The sequence below is a fragment of the Malaclemys terrapin genome, chromosome 3 (genome assembly GCF_027887155.1).
Source record: "Malaclemys terrapin pileata isolate rMalTer1 chromosome 3, rMalTer1.hap1, whole genome shotgun sequence".
Classification (NCBI taxonomy): Eukaryota; Metazoa; Chordata; order Testudines; family Emydidae; genus Malaclemys; species Malaclemys terrapin.
In genome coordinates this window covers 172256710-172283129 of record NC_071507.1, presented here as the reverse complement: position 1 = coordinate 172283129, position 26420 = coordinate 172256710, and the positions used below count along the sequence as shown (strand labels likewise).

Below are 26420 nucleotides of genomic sequence, written 5' to 3'. Positions count from 1 at the left end.
CAGTTAAATTCAGACAATAAGGAAGTTCAAGGGAAACTTCTTTACACAGAGGATAATTCAATGTGTGCAACAGAGCTCTCTCAGAGGAAGAAATAGTGGCTGTGCAATGGAGATCATATTAGACAAGAAATTAAGTTGGACAGATAGGTGGACAACTCTACAGAAAAGTAGCATGATCCTCTTCTGTCCTATAATGTTGTTATGCCTGTAGTTAAGATGATCAGAGAACAAATGATACCCAACTTCAGATAAGTCTGACTTTCAGCACTGGTGTTTTCAGAAAATATCGTATGATTTTTGATACATTTTAACTTGAATGTTTGAGACCTTCTAAAATTAGTTCCGCCAATTTTTATGTTTGTTTTGCTTTTTATGTGCCTTCATAGCACATAATGGAGAGCTAAAGTGAATAATTGAAGAGCAATTTATTATTATTATTATTTTTATTATCTATATGTAAGGGTCCAGTCCTACTCTTAGTTTCAAATGTTGCAGGAGCAGATCCCAATTGTAACTGTTCAAAATCTTGCTGAATAGTTTAAAAATATGAAGGACTGCTTTCCCACTCCTTACAGTACTGATCAATAATTGCTAGGAAAAAATATTTGCTATAAATTAAAAAAAAAAATGCATCCACCAAGGAACAAAGTTCAACATACAGCAGAAACAACACAGTTGGGGGCGGGAAGGGAAAGGGGGGAAAAAATTCTTGTTAGCTTTATAATTGCAGTGATGACCCCTGGGTGTAGCATTTCCAGACAGTTAATGACTGACTAGACGCCGTGAGGGTTTGGAAGGGCCTTCCCCTTTGGTCATTATTGCCTAAGCAAAGTGGTTTTTTTGTTTGTTTGTTTGTTTTCAAAAATGTACATTTTAAGGAAAGCAATTAATGTAGTAAATAATTATAAAACCTGATTACATGACATAATGCTTTGTACAATCTGACCTGCAGAGGAGAACTGCCAGACAGTGTAATAACACAAGTATTTTATTTTTCATAATAGTGTTTATGGCTGTCCTTTGGCAAAAAAAAGAAAAACACAAGATAAGCAACCCCAAGAACCTGCTCCCAAAAGAAAACCCTTTGTGGTTAAAACAGACAACTCTTCAGTAGATGAGTGTTATGAAACTGATGGAACAGAGGAGATGGATGAAAAGGAGGAGGAAGAAGAGGAAGAGGAAGAGGAGGAGGAGTATTCTGATGACAATGAAGGTGATGAGGAGGAGGAGGATGAAGAAATAGATCGAGAAGAGGAAGAGGAGATTGAAGAGGAAGAAGAGGAGGATGAAGAGGAAGCAGAAGACGTGGAGGAGGAGGAGGAAGAAGAAGAGGAGGAAGAGGAGGAGGAGGAAGAACGTGGTAATAATAAGAGTATTAGTAAAAAGTAAACATTGTGTGTATTATGTGTTAATCTTTCAGTGTGGTGTCCAGGTATTTAGCTGTGCAGCTCTCATTAAAGCTAATGGAAGTCATGCAGCTAAATCTCCCTGTGCCTTGCTGAAAATGTACCCCACAGTGTTCTTTTAACATCTATTTTAATGACTGTCTTTCAAATATTTTTGATGCCTAGTGGTGTCAAATTTTCAAATACAGAACTGTGTGTGTGCGAAAAAATGCCTGCAGAAATGTGTAACTGGATTAATGCATGCAATTGCCAGGTATGCATGCAAAAATTGGGTAAAGGTACAAGCAAATGGTTAACTGCAAATTCCCGTTCTCATCATTTGCATGTGCATTTACTGAATCTGCCCACCTAATAGTGATGATTGCTCAGATAAATGCGGTCATGTGTTTGCAGCTGTTTTTTTTTTTTTTTTGGTGAGCACAAGTGGATCTCTTCCCTTTGAAAATTTGGTCCTGAACTTTCTTTCAGACAAACAATATCCGAATGAAATGTTATCAGATACTTTGGTTCTTTGAGACTTGGATGTTGTGTACTTTAGTTGATTTTATTAAAACTATGGAGAGTGACAGGTTTACACAAAGAAAGTCCTTCTAAAATTATATTTTCTGAATACAGTGCCATACATTTGATGCCTTTTAACTATATAGGTATTAATTAATAGCCCAGCTAATGTAGTAGCACTGTGATTAATCCATTGACATCTCTGTTTACTGGGATTGTGGACTCTGTGTAAGCATATTTTTCAAAATATAGGATCACTGTCTGCTTATCTCAGAATCCCTCCATTAATTACATTATAATGTACTGGGGTGAAAATGAAGAATCGTGCAAAGATTAATGAGCTATCGAAAAAGTATTTTGTTCCCATTTCCAGGGAACATGTTTTTGGTTGGGTAGATTCACCTTTCTAACCAATAAAAATATAAGAAAAACTTTCAGCACTCCTCAGTCAGATTCCTCTTAGGAGCAAGGTATGAAAGTTGTCTGACTTTTGTTTCAGCATTCTGTTAGGTCAGGTTTAGAAAAAGATTTAGGAAGTACTCTTTTCATTCAGACAACTGTGTGGCTTACAGATGGCTATGAGCATTTTTTTGCAGATGCCTCAACCGACAGCATTTCCTTATTCACTTAATTTGCCTACCAAAACTATTAAAAACAAGGTTGCCAAGCTTGAAAGTTCTGAAGCAGTTTGATGCCAGGGGAGGCTGTTTCCTTATGCAAAGAGACTCTGTTGTTTCAGAACCTGTAAGGATAGTCTATCTGAGATCAGGCAGGTGTGTGACTGCAATTGCTATCCTGTTGGATTGCTTTGGAACTCTAGCAGTTCTTTCTTAAGAGGTAATGGCAACTGGATCATAGTGGGTTTTGGGCCCAGTTGGACAATAATAAATCTACACTATCAAAAATGATTTAAGGGGAAAAAAGACTTAGGAGCTAAAGAAACTTCCTTCTGCCAAGCTTCGTATTAGGTTTACCGGTACAGATATTACAGAACATGGTGCTTTACTTATGTCCAGCACTGCTGCACGTACAGTTAGTGATCCTAATCAACAACTTTAGCGGCTGCTATTGTTTCTTAGCTGTTTTCTTTCTGTGAGTAGACTCGAATTAAGAACTGCAAGTTAGGAATTTTGCAGAAGTACCTATATTAGCTAGACATCATAGTAGAGGAGATGAAAAGTTAAACAGGTCAGTTACCCAGAGGATCTCATGTTACTTGAGGGATAATATATAGTTTCCTAGATAAAAGAAAAAGTATTTCTTTGTAAAATACTGGGAATGCAAAAAAGAAAGTCAAATAAAATAGGGGGCTTAACAGTGGAATTATTCAGGGCAAATTAATTTTATGACCTTTTTGGAATCAGCATATTATTATACAGGTGATGCTAGTTACAGCACAATTGATTCATGAAATAGAGTTACTAGTGCCTAATGATGAAGATAATAAGTTCTTTTTCTCTAGGTCAAGGAGTGGGAAGACCTAGATTTGAGATGATAGCCATAGTTTGTTGTTTTGAGAGGTCCAGAAGATATTTAAACAAACAGATTTTTGGAGATAATTTATTTTATATGTTTTTTTGACCGAGAACTTAAAATGTCTTCTCCTTCCATTGCTCATAATACAGGAATCTTTCATCATTTACTGGAATTCCCTGCTTATATTTTTAGAACTCCCTTAAGGTGAATCATTTACTGGGAAAATCACAGTATGCGCACAGCCAACATAATTACAATTAGAAACTAAAAGTAGAACTTCTAGTGGAGATAAAGGTGTCTCTGCCGTGCTTATAAACATTTTTGTCAGTGGTGCTGTAGTTTTATGAGATTATAGAAATTTTGCATAGTCTCATAACCAAGCCTAGTCTTAATGGACAGGACAATTAAAATCTCAGACAGTTTTGCTAGAAAAATTCTATCAGATGGGAATGTGATCTCTAAGTCAACAGGTATGAGAAACATAAAGCAATGTACTATATAATTTCCTAGGTCCAAATTAAGTTTCCTGTTATATGGGGCTAAATCCAGAGACACCCCAAATAACTAATTCTAATGACTCTAGAGTTATCCCTTTGTAACAGGAAACTGAATTTAGTTTGGAATTTTCAAAGGGGCCTAAGTGATTTAGGAACATAATTCTTATTGAATGACAATCAGGCTTGAGCTCTGAAATCACTTAGGCCCTTTAGAAAATCCTATCCCTAGGGCCGTACCTTTGACATAATAAAGGACTTGGAAGACACAGAAGCATCCTAAAGCAACACTCTTACAAATCTCAAAATACCAATTTAAGAGAACCAAAGACTTTTGGAGCTAGATCCCAAATCCTTTGCTGATGTCTTAGTATATAATCACTTGTACTAAAATTAGTGCTTAAAATGCCCTTTCAATGGCCACAACATTCATTTTAACCTTCCATTAAAGTAATGAATCTCTTTGAAGAATAGGGATATATCCAATGAAAAAGTAGCACAGGCCTGAAAATCCCTTACGTACAGTACTACCACTATGGAAGGAAAGACAAATCTTTCCAATTTCTTTCACATCCCCAAAAGAGAAGGCAGACATGTGACCTCTGTTAAGATAACCTAACCTGTAAATTCCAATCCACATGGGAAGGCTATCAGTAAGATAGTAAGATAAAGCCCACTTTTAGGGAGTGCCCCTTCACTTTGGTGGTTATTGCTGAAAATCTCTGGAGTCAAATACTTAGGGCACATTTGCTTTGCAAGGCAAACTAAGGTATTTCTCCTTCTGAGAAGTGATCACTTCAGATAGCTGGTTCCCAAAGACTGTTTCACAAAGCTTTTCTATTATAGAAAGAAATCTCCGTTGGAGGAGCTCCAGGAACGGATGTTCCAAGGCACCATTTAGCCTATATCACATGAAGACATTCAAGATGGCTTGTACTCCAGGTATTTCATAATCCCTCAGGGTCAGGAGGAGTCAGGCTGATTCTAGATCTAAGTAAATTTAATACATTGATCAAGTCTAATCCATTTCACATGATCATGCTACAAAAGATTTATTGTAGTTTACTAAAAGGTGAATGGTCAGGATGTATAGATTTGATAAATATCCCTTTTATATCACATTAATTCCCTCAAACTCATAGTAGCATATACAGTATACAAGTACAAGGTACCACATAATGTTTGCATAACTGCAAGGCACAGTTGCCACATATTCAAGGAGACTGAATATAAATTTTGTATTACAGACTATTACTTTGAAATACAGAGAGGAAATGCTTCACCTTTTTCTCACTTCTACAAATTGGACTACTGTTTTTTAATACTCTGGTGAAATTTGGCCTTTTCCCCACTAGCACACATTAGGCTATTGGTATACATACCCGATGTCTTGAAATCCACCTATTAGTTTATAGGTTAACTTTGATAGTGCCCTCCTTTATCTTCCTGATCCTTTCATCAGATTGCTTCTGTGGCTGATTATGCATGTCCCTCTAAGCAAAGGGAGACGCAAACACCAATCTTAAGATGAAAGAATCGGTACTGAGGATATTGTGGTAGAACACAGATTCCCACTGTCCTTGCAACTTAAGAATCTCTAAGTCTCTGAAACAATGAAATAAACAGGTTTGTACCAGAGAGATGGCCTGTCCAATCTGCCTAGCATCAATCACATTCATTTATTCAAACTATTAGCAAGAAAGCAGTCACACGTTTGGTGAACACAGTAAAGCATTCCATATTAATCAGAGCAAAAAAAGCTAGGCACCTGTTTTGGTGTACCATATATGCAAAACATCTAACCAAAGAAATGACAGCCTTAAATGAAGAGGCCAGGAAACAGCTGTTCACTGCTTAGAACAATAAATGGAAAGAAATGCATTTTCCAGGATCAGAGAGGATTAATAAACAGAAGGGGAAGCAATCCTTCAGAATATGCTGGTGGACTCTTCTATTCATGTATATTGCTCTATATTTTCATCTTCTTTATAAAAGAAGGTGGAGAATACTGTGATGGGGGTATGTTGCCACCAGCAGTATAATGGGGAAAAAAACCCACCAGCAATGACCAGAAGACCTTACTTCAGTCCCTTGATTGATGTTTGTTGATACAAAATGTTAATATTGCCTTTCATCTCTAGTTTTCAGAGATGCAAAGGTATGCAAGTGATCAGGTCATGCTACTGTATAACAATTCTTGATGTCTTTGTTTTTGTACCAGATGTATCATTCCTACCAAACGAGACCTGTGTAAATGTAGAGATTGTTCAATATTTTCATTTTTAGTAGTTTGTATCATTTGAGTTAATATTACTCTGGTCAGAATTACTCTTTCCTGAGCCAAATTCAACTGGAAATAATAATGTGATTTTTTAAAAAACAAGTAGATCAATGCTGAAATGCATAAGCCTTAAAAATAGGGTTTAGAGAAAAGCTAGCTAGTAGATTCCCTCTGGATACCTCTAGTTCTTGTGGAATTGGGCCAGATATATTTATTATGCTTACTCTGTTATTTTTTGTTTAAAAACAAATTTGCTGCTAGATAGGCTTTCACTTGCTCCAATACTATATAGTTAAGGTGGTTACCATTTGGTACGCTTAGACAGTAGCATTTGTTAACCGTATTCTTCAAATGTTGTAATTTTTCTTCCACTGCTCCTGTGAGACTGGACCTGATTCTGAGCTCACTTACATCAGTGTAAATCAGGAATAATTCCTTTTAAATCAGTGGAATTACATCTATGTAAAGTGATTTTATGTCTGTCACATCCTCCTTTACGAAATGTTAAATAGACACTGTTCTGTCTGTAAATGCATAACACAGTTGGGTAGCAATTCTTTCAGACCCTGAATAAGCAAGGTGCTTAAACATGTGCCCAACTTTAAGCATGTGAACAGATCTGTTGGCTTTCCCAATTTTAAGCAAGTGAGTTAATGTGGCTAAATATCTTGCTGAGTTCGGACTTTACATATTTAGTGTCTCAAAACATCAGATGCAGGCACAAGATCTTCTGGTCCTTCAAAAGTAAACAGTCTAGTTACAGCTTTGTACAATATAAGGGAAGCATTCACCTTTAATGATCCAAATACTGGATTCCTGCTGTAAATATATACACAAAGAACTTCCATTAACATCAGCAGCAGTTCTGCAAATGGAGTTAGGACAAATTATGCAATATTAATAATGAAATTTGAAGTCTGGATAAGAGACCTGAGAGGAGAGTATTACTGTAAGTGTTCACACCAGAACTACTTGACAGTTGATTTAATTTTGTTTTGTGTTAAAACTGTTTTATCTGTGAATATAGTTGTTTTGGTTGTATTAGCACTTGTTTTGTAACTTGCAGACTGTTGCCCAGAATCTTAATTGAAAACAAGGCATTGGCCTCACTGAGTAATGACTAATTACCTTTGGGCTTCATTGCAATCTGTTACTTTGCAGCTGTGCCAGGGGAGTTGGGGCACAGTCATATAGGACACTCGCAGATTGTGGTTCCAGGAGAAGGGGCAATCTGAGGTGTTGTGCATCCAATACTTCTCTTACTTTCCTTTACCTGTGAACAAATGCAGAGTGATTCCTTGACTCCACCTCCTCCCCTTGGTGGGTGGCAGAGCAGCGTATTAAATTACTCCCTCCTGGAGCAAAGTGGGATTTGGGGAGGAATTCAAGGGGAAAATATTGTAGTATTAGGAGTGTAGTCTTATATCTATTGTGACTCTTTGAAACTCAGTTCCTTACCAGTGATCCTCCCTTTGTCAAAACAGCTATGCACCATTGTTTACACAGGGATGTGCCTAAAGGCCCAGTCTAGAACTTAGTGAATAAAATGAAATACCTGCCCTCTGCATGGGTACTCCAAACAAATATGACCTGATGTTGTCCTTGAAAGTCTCACATTTGAAAGATGGCACATAAAGGAAGGTTTTCACATGATGTATAAGAATGAACTTTTAATATCCATTATCCCCGTGAATTCCATTGCTTTCCAGAGCCAGAAGTTCCAAAACGGAGAAAACAAAATTAAGCTGTCAAGGATATGTAGCAGTATAGGTAGAGAGTACCTAGCCTACATGAGTGTCTGTTGACATTTGCATTTGGTGGTTCCAAAAGCATGTGTGGAAATTCTGCTCACCAGCAAGTCAATATTAAAGATTCTAATTTGACCTCTTTTGCTAAGATTCTTGGTTCATGCAGCTCTAAGAGGGCCAAATGCTGCTCATTTTACTGAGGAAATGCTCCCAATGGAGTTACAGCATATATTCTACTGGAATTTTGAATGAATAAGGCCAGAAGGATTTCATCCAGAAAAGTGGAAGTTTCTGAGGAGCTTATTTTTCCTCCTGAAATTTGCCACTGTAACAGTTCCACCAGGGATTAATACTAAACTGAAAAGCATACTGAGAAAATTATCCTGTGAAACAAAAGCAACAATCTATAATAAATATATTTATATAATCATGAGTAACTGTTGTTATAGGAGTGTTGTCTCCTTTGCGTAATGGGTTCCAGAACAATTAAGTTGCATTCTTTTGTCACCTATACCACACATGAGACAATACTTTTATATCTTAAGAAGTACATTCACTTGAATTAATTAATTCAGGTTACAGATAGTCTGTGAGTCTGCAGGAGTTAGAATTAGCCAGCCAGCCAGCTTGCCAGTGCAGTCAGCAAAAGACAGAGAACTCTAATGCTAGCAAAGGAACAAGAAGTTGGGTTAAGGATATAAAAGTGGTAATTAGAGAGGACTATTCAAAGGATCAGGGAAATCAAGCTGGTTTTGGTCACCTTGGTTATTAAACTTCCCTGAATCAATGGGTATATGTAGGCTGCTACAGAAAATATGGATATTAATTTTTTTTATCCTCTCACCTATATTACATATATAAATAATACCTGGTGCCAAAGGTGGTTAATGTTTGTTTGATGAATTTTTTAAAGAATCTGTTCTAGAGAATATATATTGGTAGTGTTTTGAAACATCTATGTGTGAGAAACCTTGTGCTAGCTAATTTATGACAGGATTAAGCCTTATTTGACATGAACTGATCATGTGAGCTGATCTAATTAAACTAGAATCCATAGCTTTGACAATCCTAATCTCACAAACTGCTGGAAGATGGCTAGGTAAGCACTGAAGCATGGGACATCATGTCTGTTTTCAGTTATGCTGTTGTAAAGCTAAAGTAACTCCACTGATGTCAGCGACTTCAAAGAGCTGTATTTGGCCTGGCCTGCACCATATACAAAAAAGCATTGAAGAAATCAAGATTTTCATTATTTTTCCATATAGTGGATGAGATGGGAGCTCTTTGTTTATTACATACACTTTTAAGCATTGTACACACTGCACTGATTATTCCTTCTGATCTATATCATGTCCCATGTATCAAATTTGCAGTTCTACCATATCCCTAATGTTACAAAAAAGTGCTGTATCACTGAGAAACATTTCCTAAACAGCTTCTTGGACATGCAGCAAAGCACTGGACTAAAATCTTTATAGAGGAGCCCCTACCTATCTTTGCATTGTCTGCAATAATTAAAACAGTCATTCAGTTTTAAAGGCAGGCTTCAGATTGAAAGTTGATTGTCATTTCTCCTCCCACTACAATATAATAAATAAAGACCTACCCTCAGATAATTAAGCACCAGAAGAATTTAACAAAGTAGCAAGTGGAATACCAAATGACCAATAATTATTACTAGAACATTCAGAAGAGCAGTGGAACCACAGGACTTGGTACATAAAGCAATCAATAGATTTAAAACTCATGTCTGATGAGTATAGTCTGTTTGTATACCACTGTGCAAACATAGGAAAAGATATGGTCCATGCTCCAAGGCTGAGGAAACTGGGATTATTTAGTCTGCACAAGAGAAGAATGAGGGGGGATTTGATAGCTGCTTTCAACTACCTGAAAAGGGGGTTCCAAAGAGGATGGATCTAGACTGTTCTCAGTGGTACCAGGTGACAGAACAAGGCATAATGGTCTCACGTTGCAATGGGGGAGGTTTAGGTTGGATATTAGGAAGAACTTTTTCACTAGGAGTGTGGTGAAATACTGGAATGAGTTACCTAGGGAGGTGGTGGAATCTCTTTCCTTAGAGGTTTTTAAGGTCAGGCTTGACAAAGCCCTGGCTGGGATGATTTAGTTGGGAATTGGTCCTGCTTTGAGCAGGGGGTTGGACTAGATGAACTCTTGAGGTCCCTTCCAACCCTGATATTCTATGATTCTATGATCGAACAGATGTTACAGTTCAAACACAAAATGCCAGATGAGATCCAATCTGGAGGTGACATAATATTGTTGCTAGTATTTTTAATCATCTATTTTCTCTTTAGGGGACTATTGTTGAAAGTCTGCATAGAAGTGAATATTTTAAGGCAGGATTTGTTTGAAGAAAGGGGAGGGAGAACTTCTGTTATACAGGGAGAGTGAGCAACTTCCAAGTGTAAGGGGAGAATGGGAATGAGAATGAAGAAAAATACTGATACCAAAGGAATGATTAGGAGGTCAGGCTGGGAGGATTGCAGACAGTGGGTAAGGGAATCATGTGCCAGTTACAGCAGAGTATTAGGAAGATAAGAATGCAGAGATGTAGATAGGAGCAGCATTGTGCAGAGCCTTGAAAGTAAGGATGAAAAGCTTGAACTTAGTGTGAAAGGCAACAAGAGGACAGCGAAGGAATAAAAGGAAAGTGACATGGTCAGAGTGCAAGGAAAGGAAGATGGGTTTAGTGGCAGGAGAACAGTTGGTCAGAAGCAGGGGTAGGCAACATGTCCATATCCACATGCATGTCTGTGGATATTCTATTCTATTCTATTCTATTCTATTCTATTCTATCTATAGGTTTTTATATGACCCTCATCGTTGCAGTATGTGTGCGCCTTCAAGTAGTGCATTAAATGAGTAATATCTGTTTATCATGTCACCACTCTTTTCCTGTGCTGGTGACATTGTTTGATGTAGGTATTATTTTGGGAGATTAACTCATCCATGATTTAGTACAGTCAGACCTAAATTATTGGAACTCTAGTTAAGTCTAGTATCAGTTTTCACCTGATAATGTCCCCCAAGATTTGACTTTAGTGCATAAACACCTTCTGAACTATTTATGCCTTTTTCTCCACTACTTCGCAGCACCATTCTGATTGGGGAGCATTTCACACTCACTTTTTACCGGTGTACCTGACTACATAAAGTGTAGAGCAGTAGAGAATCAGGCCCAAAGAATTCATTAAGGTCATATGTATTAAAGTCTGACTAGTGCATAAAGACTTTGTGCAAGTACTGGGCTATTGCTGCTGCCACCTCCTACTGCCCAGCCAGCTGGTTTTGAGTTAGCTGGCTAGCTGTCTATAACTAGGTAAGTTAGCCAGCAGGGTTTGAAGGCTGCACTCATAGTCCCTGTTTTTCTCAACCATCTATCTGAAGATTTATTTTCTCTTGAGATCTCCCGATAATGTGGGTTCTATTTTATTGGTTTTCTTAATTTTGAGCTGAAATAATGACATCATATCAATTGAACGATCATACTTGTTCTTGAAATGTCTTGAAAATGTAGTTTGGGCTGGATGGGTTTGGAAGCATGAAGGGGGCGATTTTCAAGAGCACTTAGTGTTGCTGTAACTCGGCTCTCATTGAAGCTAAGGGAAGTATTATCCCCATTGACTTAACTGGAAGCAAAGTTAGATTAACTGAGTACTTTTGAAAAACCCACGCAAGATTTCGTGATTCTTTGTTAGGTTTATCTACCTCTGATCAGTAAACCATGGACTCAGTAAGCATGGCTTCATTTGTGGGAAAAATATTAAAAACAGTGGTGAGCCAAATGTACTTGTTATTTAGAGGTATATAATTAGGAACTATCATCCTGTATTTATAAAAAGATAATTGTCCTGGAAAATGTGTGCCTTGCTTGAAGTCACTTGCTTGAAGTACTGTACATCAATGTATAGATTGTGGTGAAACAATTTACATGATTTATCTGAGTTTTAGGGAAGCATTTGATACTCTTCCAATGTATTTAGAAAGTCATAAAGCATAGTACAGCAGCAAATACAAAGTGTTAGAGTAAACAAATTAATAATGGGTAGATGAGTTCTATTGACTGATAAGAAGTCCACACACTTCAATGTAGAGAAATTTAAGGTAATGAGACTAGAGACCAAAAATAATCATACAAAAATGGACAAATAACTGAGAGTGAAAAAAATTGTAGAGTGATTTTAGTGTGTGTCATCTGCAGAATACTTGCAGGAAAAGAGCAAACATGATCTCAGGTGGATTTAGAGCAAGCGATTCTGATCTCATCACTAGTTTTATGTTGGTGTAACTCCTCTGAACTTCATTATAGCTACCCTGGTTTGCACCATTGTGAGAGTAGGAACAGGCTCAGAGAATAAATCAGAAAAATGTAATTTGTGCATTATAAGCTAAGACTGCATATATATAATGGAAATCTAGCTATTGTACTTATTTAATTATTTATTTTACTTGATTTACTTGATAGATGATCTACCTTCTGATGTCTCGGGGCACATAATCAAAATTTAATAAATACCATTGCAATACCCTTTTCCAATGAGCAAAAAGAAAAGGAAATTACCTTAAAACAAACAAACCCTTCCACTATTCAATCATCCCCTCAAAGACATGCATCAGAAAAGAGAAGTATTTGTACTGTTCTCTAAAGTTCAATAGATTCTAGTTCTGTTGGATATGCTAGGAAAATGAGTTCCAGAAAGAAACACACTCTGTTGAGATTGTTCTGCTACTAGCAACCAGATTTAAATGTGAGATCCTTGAAATTACCTGTGGTGCTTGAGCTAAACCACTGCCACAGTGTATTGCAGGACATGCATGGTTTCAGGTAACTAAGCTTCAGCTTCAAGTTTTCAATCCCGAGTAATGTAAATTTCAGCAACCCCCAAAGTCACAAAGACTCTATTGTCTTCCCCGGTTAGTAACTGCAAGCAAAGTAGCCAAATTTCACACTCAACAGTGTCAAATACTCTCATATCTAAAAGAGTCAGCATAGACTCCTGACTATTCCTCACTGACAGGAGGAAATCCTCAGCCAATGAGACCAGCAGTCTCCATGACATACTAAAACCAGACTAACAGGGATGAAAGAATCCATGTGACTCCAAAATTGTCTTGCCACAACCTTCAAGATAATCTTCCCAAGGATGGCAGATTAGAGGCAGGTCAACAGTTGACAAGATTACAGCATGAAGAACCTGACCAAAATTTTCCTAGGGAAGCCATTCAATTGTCCTCCCTAGACACAAATCCTTTCCCACCAGGACAGGCAGTCCAATGCAGAGCTGCACAGCAGGTGGGAAATTCCTCACAATATGAAAGATCTGTCAGTTTCCAAGCAGAGCCACTGAGGATATACCAGGAGGACAGCCACTTGGAACAATCCTGCTGGAAATAACTTCGTGTGTACAGTAATAGAAAGAACAAAGTTTTCTTCACCGATACCAATACCATACCAATAATTTTTATACACCCTGCAGCTGACTGGTCTCTGGGCAAGTCTGCCACTACCCTGCTCAGGGTGTGAAAGGTAAAATTATACCACTGGGAGGATGGAAAATAAGTGGAGAATGCTTAGGGGCTTCTGTTTCGATGGCTGAAAATAGAAGAGGATTCAGTATTCTATGGTAGCAGGCACATTGATAGAGTGAGTCACTGGCCATGAACTAAATGACATGAATTGAAGTGTAGGGTCTCTACTAATTGGTGTCCTACCCTTCCATGATGATGCCACAGATAACAATAATCTACCCACAGATCTCAATCTACAGAATCTCCTGCTTTGTTTCCCCATACCTGCTATCACAAGTACCAATGAATCCAATCACCCAGAGCGGGTCCCTCCCTATCTTCAGCTCACAATAGCATTGCTCAGCCTTCTCAACCACCAAACTGAGGGAACTAAAGGGGATGTAGATGCAGAAGCTGGCTCCTGAAAAAATGATGTGGTGGGGGAAAGGGAAACAAGATCCATATCCTAAGAAAAAGCTTCTAAATTAGACAGAGTCTGTTACTTTTGCACATAGAATATTTATCTCCACTAGTTTCTCTACCACTGAACCCAGCCAGAGAATGGAAAAGGAGGAAAAGAAACCTAGCAGATCTCTCACCCCAGCCGGAGGGCTAATCAGACAGCATTATTAAGAAAACACCCCAAAGACCCCTTCCCAAAATGCAATTTTACCTAACAAGAACATCCTCAACCTCAGAATGGAGAGCAGATTCATCTAACCGGATATAATCATCTCCACATCACCCAGTGCAACATAAACAAGCCATTCCACTTAACCATCAGCTTGTTCCCACATAACTTTGTCCCTGTCCCAGGGCCAGTGCAAGGAAGTTTCGCGCCCTAGGCGAAACTTCCACCTTGCTCCCCCCCGCCAGCCCTGCGGCAGCTCCCCGCCCTGAGGCGTTCCTCCCCCCCGGGGAGCTCCTCCCCCCCGGGGAGCCATGCGGCAGCTCCCCACCCTAGCTCACCTCTGCTCCGCCTGCTCCCCGAGCATGCCGTCCCCGCTCTAATTCTCCTCCCCTCCCAGGCTTGTGGCGCCAAACAGCTGATTGGTGCAGCAAGCCTGGGAGACGGGAGAAGTGGAGCAGTGACGGCGTGCTTGGGGAGGGGGCGTAGCAGAGGTGAGCTGGGATGGGGAGCCCTGTGGCAGCCCCCCCTCCTGCCCTGAGGCACCCCCCCATCCGCGGCAGCTCCCCACCCCCGCCCCCGGCCCAGAGAGCCGTGTGGCAGCTCCCCACCCCAGCTCACCTCTGCTCCGCCTCCTCCCTGAGCATGCCGCCCTCACTCTAATTCTCCTCCCCTCCCAGGCTTGCGGTGCCAAACAGCTGATTGGCACCGCAAGCCTGGGAGGCGGGAGAAATGGAGCAGCTGCTGCACTGAGAGAGGGAGTCTGAGCCGCACGTGTCAGCGCGCCACTGGCAGCCCAGCCCAGGAACGCTGTAAAAAAAAATTGGGGGCACCGCTTTTTGTCGCGCCCAAATCTTGGCGTCCTAGGCAACCGCCTAGTTTGCCTTAATGGTAGCACCGGCCCTGCCCTGTCCACAACCCAAAAATATCTTAAAGTGATTCCTAACCTCCCCCAACCATTTCTTCTGTGTAACAGAATATTGCTGATCCTCAACAAGCTATGCAGCAAAGAGAAACCCAACGTTATGAGTAAAAGAACTCGAGTCAGGATTGCTCAGAGTGTTGTAAGTAAAAGGAGATTGAGTGCCCCACTAGCATCCAATCTGTGGCCCTAGAGGACAATTGTGGTAAGAAGAAAATGTGCATGTGATTATGGATTGGAAACATGTTCCCTGAGCTGCTCCCTGTGATTTTTAAACTGGTGTTCAGATCAGGCCTGCTGCCGTAGGGCGAAGATCGGGAGGTCTCTGATTCCTGAGTGGTCTACAACTACACCACAGCCCCAAGAGCAGCTCTGCTGTGAACTAGATCTGTGAGTAGCTGCTCTTCATTCTGTGCTGCAGCTCCCCTGCTGTATTGCAGGGCTTGGAGAGCAGATTTCGCTGCTTCATCACCAGCTTCCCTGGTGGACAGTGGGAACCTGAGTTAGAGCAGGAAACCAGTACACACTGAACTGGCTATGTCTGCGCCCAGGACAGTGCCTGACACAGAATGGCTCCCCTACTCTACCCAGCTCCTTCCTCCCTCCAGGAAGCCTAGGAGAAGTGAAAGCAGTAGAAAATGAGAAGCAGCCTCAGTCACAGCTCCCTGATTATATACCCAGCCCCCTGCACAGTCTCTGTGCAAAGGGAGTAGAGCTGGCCAGAGGGTCTGTCCCAAAGTATTGATTGCGGCCTCTTCACCTTTTCTGCAATAATGTTTTCCCCTCTGACTGAAAAGATTGGATACCACTGCCATGGTGAGATATAATGCTTGTGAGACAAAAGTCCCAGCCCTGTGGAAATGCCATCCCAGTGCATAGGTTGATACTGAGTAGGACACTGTAATTAAAGAAAAGCAAGTGGAATATCTTTTTTTTTTTTTTCATAAGAAGGAAATGGAAAGTAAGTACTTCCACTCAGGTCAAGTCAGATGTGAATGCAGTTTTGGAAAGAGAGGCCACACCATGGGTGAGAATTGCAGCTTGTGTAGAAGTACCCAGGCTTGCTTTCATCTAGCTAGCCTGCTAACAATAGCAGTGAAGATGCCTCAAAGCAGGCTTCAGCATGAGTTATACCAACCTACCTGAATCCCCTGGGTACACACTCAAATTTGTGTCCTGCAATGAAGCCTGCAATACCATGTCCTTACTGCTATTTATAGCGATCTGGCTATATTAAAGCTAAGGTGGGTAGTCTACATGAGCTGTAAATCACATTCCTGTTTGCAATGTAAACATAGCCTAAGAGTGAGGAAAAAACTGACATACCCCTTGGAGAATGGTTGCTGTTAAAACTGCCCCTTCAGATATCCCTATGCTCCCTGGAAATATTCAGAAAAATGCCACTCAAAACAAAAAACACAACAACAACAAAGAGGGTGAATTAAATACTATGGGCCAGATCTTGTCATTTTTATTCACACTGAGTAGTTATCATACTCTGCAAGGAGTTCCATTTCAATAAATGAAATTACTTGTATAGTAACATACTACTCACTGTTAGGGTTGCCAATTTTGGTTGGACGTAATCCTGGAGGTTTCATCACATGCCATACTCTTTCATTAAAGATTAATCTTTAATTCCTGGCGACTCCAGGGCAATCCTGGGGGGGTTGGCAAACCTACATTGTGCATAAGAATGGCAAAAATTGGCCCTTTGTAACTGTTGAACTGGCCTTAATCACCTCCTTGCTTGTCTGGAGTGCTCTCTTTGTCTAATTACATGGCTGATTCTATAATGTCAATGGGAATATCCCTGAGTAAGAACTTCTCATATTCTGCCATAACCTAATAGGAATATTTGTGAGGCAGGATATTGTTCAATATGAGTAAGGGTGGTAGAATTGGGTTTGCAGGAATGGGCACTTAGATCATACCCTGTTTTGGGAAGAAACATGTTCACTGTAAAGCATCATGCACACCTCCATGGTACTGCATAAATAATAATAATAAATAATTGGATGGATAGGAAGCTGAAAAAGAATACTGGGAGCACAGGAGGTGATGGTAATAGTTGTTTGAGCCACAGAAGGCTAGAAAATAGCCATGGCTCAGATGGATCAAAAAACAGTGGTCACAAGAGGGATACAAAGGGAGAAAGAAGAGAGAGATTAGGATTATCAGAATAGGGTAAAACTGTATATGAATCCCTGCCCATTGAGATGAGAAGACACCCATTATTTTTTACTAGAGCACATTTATCAATTTCATGGTTCCAAAATTATTGATTAAAATGTATGTTGGTTATTTTCAATTTTATCTTAATATGAACAATTAAAGAACATCTTTATTTGCCAGTGACAGTTCTATAGTTAGGTACAAATTCTGATTCTGCAAGGATGCCTATTATTCCTTTTTAAATACCGGCACTTTTTACTATTTGAAGGGAAAAAAACAAAAACCCTACACCACACATCAGTTAGTAAGACCAGATAAAAAGTGGAACAGAGAGAAAATGAAAAGACTAACTGAAAGAAAATAATTTTTTTAAGGAAGAAAAGACACAGTAAGAAAGAATAGTTAATTATGTTCTATATCTGAAGGTCTGTACAGACCTGCTTTGCAGCACTCACTCCTATTTTATAATACTGAACCCCACTGTGATATGCTGTGTTCTTCAGCTCAGACTTTCCTTACAGTGTTTAATGACTTCCACACTTCATTCATTTCTCTTTGAGCATTGGTTATTATTTGAATGCTGTAATTATTGTGGGAGATTCTAAGGAGTGGAACCCAACATTACCTCTATAGTAAGTGTTTTTTAGGGAGGAGTAGAAAAAAAATTACATAGATGTTATATAGTAATTAAAATGCGTCTAAGAAATAATTAGACATTTTTTTTAATCCTGGATATTTTATTTTATGTGTTTACAAATAGAGGTAAAAAATATGTCAAATATTATACAAATAAATTGCTTTGGTTTTTAACTTAACGCACTCACAGCAAAGGAGAATAACAGGAACTGGGCAGAGGCAAAGAGTTACATATGGTCAGCCCTGAGTGCCTACTTGATCCTTGGAGTCCACATGGATTTTGAAAGATTTGGGGTGTGATCCCAATTCCACTGAAGTCAATGGGAGTTTTTCAGTTGACTTCAGTGAATTTTGGATTAGACTCTTCCACAGTGTGGAGTATGAGCCCTCTAGAAATTTGGACCTTATATGATCTGACAGTGTCCCTTTAAACGTTTTTATACTGACTTTGAAATATTCCAGACATGCTTGTGTGGGGTATAGACCTATGTATGAACATCTATATTTATCACTTTGTTGGACCAGAAGGAGGAAAGGGGCAACCCAATTACATTGCATACTGTACAGTGAGGAACTGGTGTGTGACTAAGTCAGTAGTGAGATGAGTCAGGTGTCATAAAAAACAGAGGATGCTGATTGGATGATGAAAAATTCCATCTGTTCAGGAAGCTAGTATAACCACATAGGTTGGGAATTGGTAGCCATGTTATTTTCCCTCATGCCCATGAAAAAGCAGATAAAATGACAGGCACACCACAGATTTGAGAAACCTTTGGTTTGTGAAATCTGTGGCTTTTGATAGGAATGTAGCTACTACTGAAGTATCATTGCCTCTCTCTGCAGAATCTCTGAAACTAAATGCTGTATATTTTCCTTTTAAAAAGAAGGTGCTACTTTGCATGAGTTCTTACAGTAAAAATATGGCAAGGTTTATTCTACCAAACAGATGTATAAAAATGTATTTGGTAGAAGCAAAGGGAGGAAGCACTGTCAGGAGGTCTAAGTCTTATTCCTGGCTCTCCAGTGACTCACTGTGTGATCTGGAATGGCTCACTCAATTTCTCTGTGTCTCGTTTCTCCCATCTGTAAAATGGAGCTAAAAATACCTACCTCACAGGGGTGTTGTGAGGCTTTATTAATTAATTTTTGTAAAGTGCTTTGAGATCCTTGGATGAAAGGTGCTATGGGAAAGCCAATATGCTTCACTTTTGTAAGGGCAGAAATACAGGAACACACATATGTTCAGGTGGCTGAAGGAAGCTGATGCTTTAAAAAAGCTGAAAATTGTCCAGCTACCTAGTATAACAGCACATCTTGATGTTTGTTATTTCCTATAGGATATGTAAAGAGCAACTTCCGTGGTCAAAACCGTGGAGGAATTATACTTTGGCTCATCGCAGAGCTACTCCCTACAAGCTACAAAATATTCAGTTTACCTCACACGTGCAGAAATGTTCAAGACATTTAGAGAAACAGACACACAGATTCCAGCCAACAATTAAGTCTGCTCTATTGCCGAACCATCTGTAGACAGACACCACTTACATAAGGCTAGATCATGCCTTAAAGGCACAGCAAGGCATAGTAAGAGGGGAGGTACCCTCCCAGGAGATAACCAGGAGACCTCCTGGTTGGGCCAAGATGGGGGGAGCACAATCTGCAACTTCCCTTATACATATTCCCTGTCCATGAAGCCAGCCAGCACATAGGAAGGATCAGAGTGATAGCTGGATCCACACGTACCCCAACCCACTCTTGGCCACTTGTACCTTGGAGAAACATTTTGATAGCAAACAATCTGCTTTCCCAGGTGTAACTTACAATTTTAGCCAGGTTGTGTAAACGGTGGGGTAAGGTGCCATGCTGCCTCCCCACACAGCCATATAACAGCCAGTCAAGATCTCACCTATAATGTGTGGAGTCCTAATAAAATTATCATTAAACAGACAAAATATGAGGAACCGGTTAAAACTTTAGTAGCATAAAAATAATAATAGCATGGTAAGATTTTATACAGTTGAATCAAAGGGACATTGTTTTGTATAAAATAATTTTGCCTCATTGTTAAACTAAAATATTTCCAAAATCATGTTGACTAAAACATATGCTAATTTGGGACTTGAACCTTCGGGGTGATGACCATTCTTGCCTGACCTAGCAAAGCACTTAAGTACGTAGCTTCAAAACTAAGCATATGCCTAAGAGCACTGCTGGATCTGGCCAGAGTTCTGATCGCCCTGGAGAACTGTGTCTTGGACCAGATGATAGTGGTACATGCGTCTGTAGTTTTCCTCAAAAAAAAAAAAAAAAAAAAAGAAGAAGTTACTGCATGGAGTTAATTAATAAATGTTTCCCTAGAAACATAATTGTTTTTAAAGAAATATAAAGTAGGAGACAAATAGTAACTGAAGGATTAAAAGAGTTTATTCCCGTTTCCCTCATCAAAGATTCAAACATTTCACTTTCTTCTTCTCCTCCACTTGCCCCTCCTCCTTCTTTTTTGGGTTGAATGGGCATGAGAGCTTAAATGGATAAAACCAAACTAACAGAATAAATAATATTAAAGTTAAGCTTTTACCCAGCTTCACAAGCACTCAAAAGAAATTTATGTCTTTACTCAGGAAATAAGTGATTCATATTTTGGCTTTGCACTATAGTATAGGCAAAGTGCTGCACACTCATCCATTGGTAATCATCCATATGTCATTCAAGTCAAAACACCAACTCAGAATTCAAAGGTTCAAAAGGTGTTGTGTGGAACACTCAGTGCACACATGACCAGTCCTAATATGAATGAACTGAGAGAATATACATCTTCATGACCTGTCTTTCAATATGCTGTTAAACATATGCTGGCTTCACAACAGCTTTTGGAAGTTAAAGTCTTAGGCTTGAAGACATCAGCATTTTTCAGAGGTGTAGCTTACTGCCCCATTAATTGCTCTCACTGTTACTTCTTTCACCTCTGGTTGCCTGTCAGACACAACTGCAAGAAGTACTATGTGAAAGCAGCAGTTTCCACTGAATATTCTTCATACAGATGGTCCTGGGCCATAATATTTCAGTAATGTGAGATTCGTTTATAAATTTCATTTTAGAATATGATCATTAGAGTATTAAGCACATTTGATTTTCTTATTCCACAGACTAATTGTCTAACTTAACTACCTACTGCTATGCAAACACATAAAACGGAAATTTTTTAAATAGCTGAACTCTATCCCCAAGTCCTGCACTGAGAAAACCAAGTTCTGACGCACTTCAATTTTAGTGAACTGAAGCCATCAGAATTTTGGCTATCACAAAAATAATAGACTTGTAAACTAAAATAATACCAAGATTGACAATAAAAATGGGTTTGATGACAATGACTTATCACCTGAATATAACACACATCTTTGCTTGTCAATAATCCGCTATACTATACTTAATTAGCTAATGTAGTTTGCACAATATACTACCCTCGGATCTCTGCTCTTCCTTTCGTAGACACACCCTAATCCATGATGTATATCAGTTCTGCTGCTTAACGACAGCCTCCTCTCATCCCAGGATCCCCAAGCACTGTGTAGAATGAACACTAGCATGTGGCTGAAGTATTATATTTCTCACTGTTGAGCTTTGTATTTAAAATTCTGATTTATTCTTTTGTCCGCCAACCTGCAGAAAATATTCTTTTATGCCAAAAGCATGCCTGTCAGCAAATTTTAGTATATTAAATTCTCCTGCTACCTGAAATTTCCCACTACATTTTGTTTAACCCAAAGCACAAAGGTCACAGCTTAGAAATTGTTATATCTACAATTGTACCCAAATACATCCGAGTCCCTATGATGTTAGCTTATGCTGATGAGCCAGCTCTTGAGCTGGTGCAAATCAGCATAACTCCATTGATTGAACTGGCCCAGTGTGTCATTCTAATTACTAAATGGGAGAAGTCCTTTTTAAAAAAAAAATGTGAGTTACTGTTACATATAAGTGCTTGCAGCAAATATTCAAAATGTTTGAGTAGCTGAGTGTCAAAATATATTTTATATTGTGTTTTTAGTCAATAACAATTGACCTATGTTTATTTAAGAACTTGTGATGGTGATGCACATTAACTTTTGAATTACCATGAGATATATTCAAGGGTATCCCTGGTATCTCAGAGTGACTCATTCTATTCACAAAGTTGCCCCTCTGTTACTCACTAGTTATTGGAGCAGAACTCAGTAAAACAGAGTTACTATGTGTCATCTTGTGATATTGTGATGTACAGGATAACAAGTCAACACAGGAGTTATCTAATGTGGCCTTTGTATAGACAAGACACTTTGGATTGAAACCAATGTCATGTATGTAAGCGAATCTAAATTGGGGATAGTGTAACTACTTACACTTATATTGTACATACTGTTATTTCTACTTTCCTTTTATGTAATGATTATCTAACATTTTTTTGCTTGTTCATAGTTTGCAATAGCTAAGCAATAGATTTTGAATTCTAGCTACGGGTGCACTTATTGAATTGTATTTGTACCTCTTTGTGTACTTGTCTTGACAGTTGTTTTTCATATAGCACTAATTGTGTATACGGTGCTTATATAAGAACCAATTCTCTTTTGGTGTACATTAATTAATTAATTAAGAAAACAGACCCTATAACGCTCACTCCTTTGAAAAGATGGGAGTGAGGAAAGTTAAACCAACCTAAGAAAATATAATAGTTTGAATAATATAATTATAAAATAAGCCCAATAAAACTATAAATAAAGAAGAGAAAGGAGGAATAGAAGAATTTATGCCTTAATATTTTAGAAATAATGCCAATAATAAAATTTTGTAAAAATTGTCTTTTTTCCTGCATAATTAATAGTTTATTATATGATAAATGAAATAAATTAATGGTGCATAGAAAATATATAAAAAATGCCCTTTTGGGCTTTACTGATATTCATTTGCTTAATACCAGTGGTTTCTAATTACCTCAACATGGGTCTTAGTGTTCTAGAGCTACTGTATGATAAACAGTATTTGACTTGCAGTTTGTTTTCTGTCCATGCTATTGCAACAACAGTTCCAATTCTAGCCACTTTTTTCTTTTCTTTTCCTTTTTCTTTCTTTCTTTGTTTCTTTCTTTGTTTCTTTCTTTTTTTATGCAGAAGACCATCAAATGAATTGTCACAATACTCGAATAATGCAAGACACAGAAAAAGATGATAACAATAATGATGAGTATGATAATTATGATGAACTGGTGGCCAAGTCATTGTTAAATCTTGGCAAAATTGCAGAGGATGCAGCATACAGAGCCAGGACAGAATCAGAAATGAACAGCAATACATCTAATAGTCTGGAAGATGATAGTGACAAAAATGAAAATATTGGTCGGAAAAGTGAGCTCAGTTTAGATTTAGACAGTGATGTTGTTAGGGAAACAGTGGACTCCCTTAAATTATTAGCACAAGGACATGGTGTAGTGCTTTCAGAAAACATTAACGACAGAAATTATGCAGACAATATTTCACAGCAAGATAACAGGAATATGAACTTTGTAATGCTAGGGAAGCCTATGAACAATGGACTTATGGAAAAAATGGTGGAGGAGAGTGATGAAGAGGTGTGTCTCAGCAGTTTGGAATGCTTAAGGAACCAGTGTTTTGATCTGGCTAGGAAACTCAGTGAGACGAACCCACAGGAAAGAAATCAGCAGCAAAATATGAATGCTCGTCAACATGTCAGGCAAGAAGATGACTTCCAAGGAAGAACGCCAGATCGGAATTACTCTGACATGATGAACTTAATGAGGCTTGAAGAACAGTTGAGTCCCAGATCTAGAACTTTTTCTAGCTGTGCAAAGGAGGATGGGTGTCATGAAAGAGATGATGATACCACCTCTATTACTTCAGACAGGTCTGAAGAAGTTTTTGATATGACAAAAGGTAACTTAACCCTGCTTGAGAAAGCTATTGCTTTGGAAACTGAGAGAGCAAAAGCCATGAGGGAAAAAATGGCAATGGAAGCTGGAAGGAGGGATAATATGAGATCATTTGAGGAGCAGCCTCCGCGACAACTTTCTGGGGATGACAGGAAGCCTAAATCCAGTGACGGCCATGTCAAAAAGCCATATTATGGTAAAGGTAATATTTCTATATACCGTATGTTGTGTCATGAAAAAGTGTGAGCTAACGTGATAATAAGTGATGCTTAGAACTCTAATGTGAAGTCATTGTTTATTTAATTTGTATGACTATGGCGTGATTCTAAAATAGCATCATGCTGTGATTACCTAATAGAACAACTCATTCTACAGTGTTAGAAACATGTACAGTATTTCAGTGCGATATCATTTGGCTAAATAGAAAAACATAACTTTTCAGGGAAACAAAACAAATAAGAGATCATGTTGAAAGAGGCAAAGATGATTCTAAAGGGTATTATGATTACAAATATGAGGAGAATTGCATTGCATACTCTATTGAATGGTGGGGATTTATGTAGCGGTTAGTCAATCAGCTATGAAGTGCATATTTTACAGATTGGATTGGGTAGGTGGCATCATGATTTATAAAATTATCATCAAATGACAGTTATTGATGAAGCCTCTCCCATCTAAAACGTAGAGTTGCCTGATAGAAATTGAACAGTATCAGAATGACCGATAACATAAGATAGGGGCAGTGACTGCACATTAATTATCTTAAGATACTAAGGTAATGGAAACCATTTGCTATGCAAGGCATAGTGTGGCCTGGGCTGAGATCAATAGCAATTTCTTTCTTATATGCATTCCACTTCACTGGTTTCATTCCATTGTGGAAACAGTTAAGGTGCTGCCTTAACCATAATTATATATATATAACTATATATATATATATAAAGTTAATTTTTAAATATGTTTTAATTTAAAGAATTATCCTAGTAATGGTGTGTTAATATTAACATACCACTTTGTATGTGTCCACATATATATGCATAAGGGCTCTGTCCTATACAGCATTCAATACCTCCCGAAATTGTTGAACACCCTGAATTCCTATTGACTTTAATGGAAGTTGAGGGCTCTGCATTTCTAAGGAGGTGTTAAGCATGTTGCTGGATTGGTTATATATTGTATTTCTTATAGAAACACCTGGTTTCATCTCTATAATTTAGACTGTGGGTTTGGGGTTGTGGGTTATTTTGTTTTTTCCATTATAAACCTCTGATTTCAAAGGGTGATAACATGGCCATAAAATCTGGCTGTGAGATTAAAGTTGGGACACCACATCTCAGATCAGGAGATTTTTGATTTTATAAACAAGTTTTAAGGGGGGACAATGGCCAGTCTCTTATAAGTTATACAAACAGGAACATGAAAGTTATTGGTTTCAGAAACTCATCTGCAATGTAGCTTAGAAATTTTGTTTGCTTTCAGACACAAAGATTGTAGTCCACTGTATGAACTAGTAATGTTGGGTGTTTGGGGAAGACATTTTTTAAGTTTAGTTAAACAGTTATTCCATAGCCACGTGGATTTTTCTATTGTTTGCATGTGACACATACTAGGTATATGTTCCTTTCTTAATGTGTGTATGTAACAAAACCAAACAGAACATGGCAAACCAGTGCTGACATCTTAAAATCCTTAAAACAGTGTTTTCCAGATCTGCCAAGCCACGAATGCTTAGGAAAACACAAACATATATCTCTGCAGTTGCCAAAGAATTAATCTAGAAGTAGTGAAAATATGGGCTTCTTATTTCAGTGATTTCTAGAGCTTCCCTGATGCCAACATACTTCTAAGGAACTGCCTGATGAATTGGAGATAGGCCCAAACACAACCCTTGAATACAAAGAAAAGCCCTGAAATTTATGGTAGTTTGGATCAGGAAACTTTACAGCTGTGACCCTTCTCTCTTTTTCATAGAAGAAAGGCTGGAGGAGAGAGGGAGGAGAATGATTCCTTCCTCACTCTAGAGAAGATTGAGAAAAACAAAATATTGCATTGAATTAGAGGGGCGATGAAAGAAAGGGAGTTATTTATGTCATTCATTCTCATATCACATATAATCTCCCAAACATGCTTGCAAAAGTTCTCCAAGGAGATGAATGATACAATTAAAGGGAAATTGTAACTCCTGTCTTCTCTCTTCAGGAGCTCTGCTCTCAGAGATCACTGAAACAACAAAGGCATGGCAAGCCACATTTTTTTCCGCCATTTAAAATTTTCCAGATACTCTTTCCTCCAAGACTGATGACTTTTAAAACCTTGTGACCCAGCTTGGGCAAGCTTTGCTCGGGCAAAACTTCTACTATGGCAAGGATTGAGTGAGGATTTCAGGATTAGGCTCTTAAAAAAATTAAAAACAATGAAGTGGTATTCTCGATTGAAGGAAGGGATTCAATAAGAGACGATCAGCTAGTCAAAATATTTATGCATTTATATTGAGAGGTGAATATAATCCTGAGCCCTAAGTTTTCTGCATAGTTGCATAGAGTTTTAGCTGGATGTCTTCTATTAAGTCAATGGGAAATTGTGCAAATAAAATTCCATGCAAGTTTCGGAAATGTAAGATTAGTGCGCAGCATCTTTTCTGACTTGCTAGACCATAAAGGCTCTTTTGGAGCTCATAAACCCTATTATTCTAAGGATCTGA

At 38.5% G+C, this 26420-nt stretch overlaps 1 protein-coding gene across 11 annotated transcripts in view; it reads left to right on the top strand.

Moving 5' to 3' along the window:
• The window catches only part of MYT1L (myelin transcription factor 1 like), a 382005-nt gene that overhangs the window by 254306 nt on the left and 101279 nt on the right, over window positions 1-26420 (top strand). For 4 of the 11 annotated variants that reach the window (XM_054024377.1, XM_054024371.1, XM_054024368.1 and 1 more), the window contains exons 6-8: window positions 1005-1360; window positions 4724-4819; window positions 22944-23921. In XM_054024377.1, the coding sequence (XP_053880352.1) occupies window positions 1005-1360; window positions 4724-4819; window positions 22944-23921 (1430 nt within the window). The remainder of the gene's footprint in view (window positions 1-1004; window positions 1361-4723; window positions 4820-22943; window positions 23922-26420) is intronic. The other 7 variants (XM_054024378.1, XM_054024373.1, XM_054024370.1 and 4 more) reach the window with 4 other exon arrangements.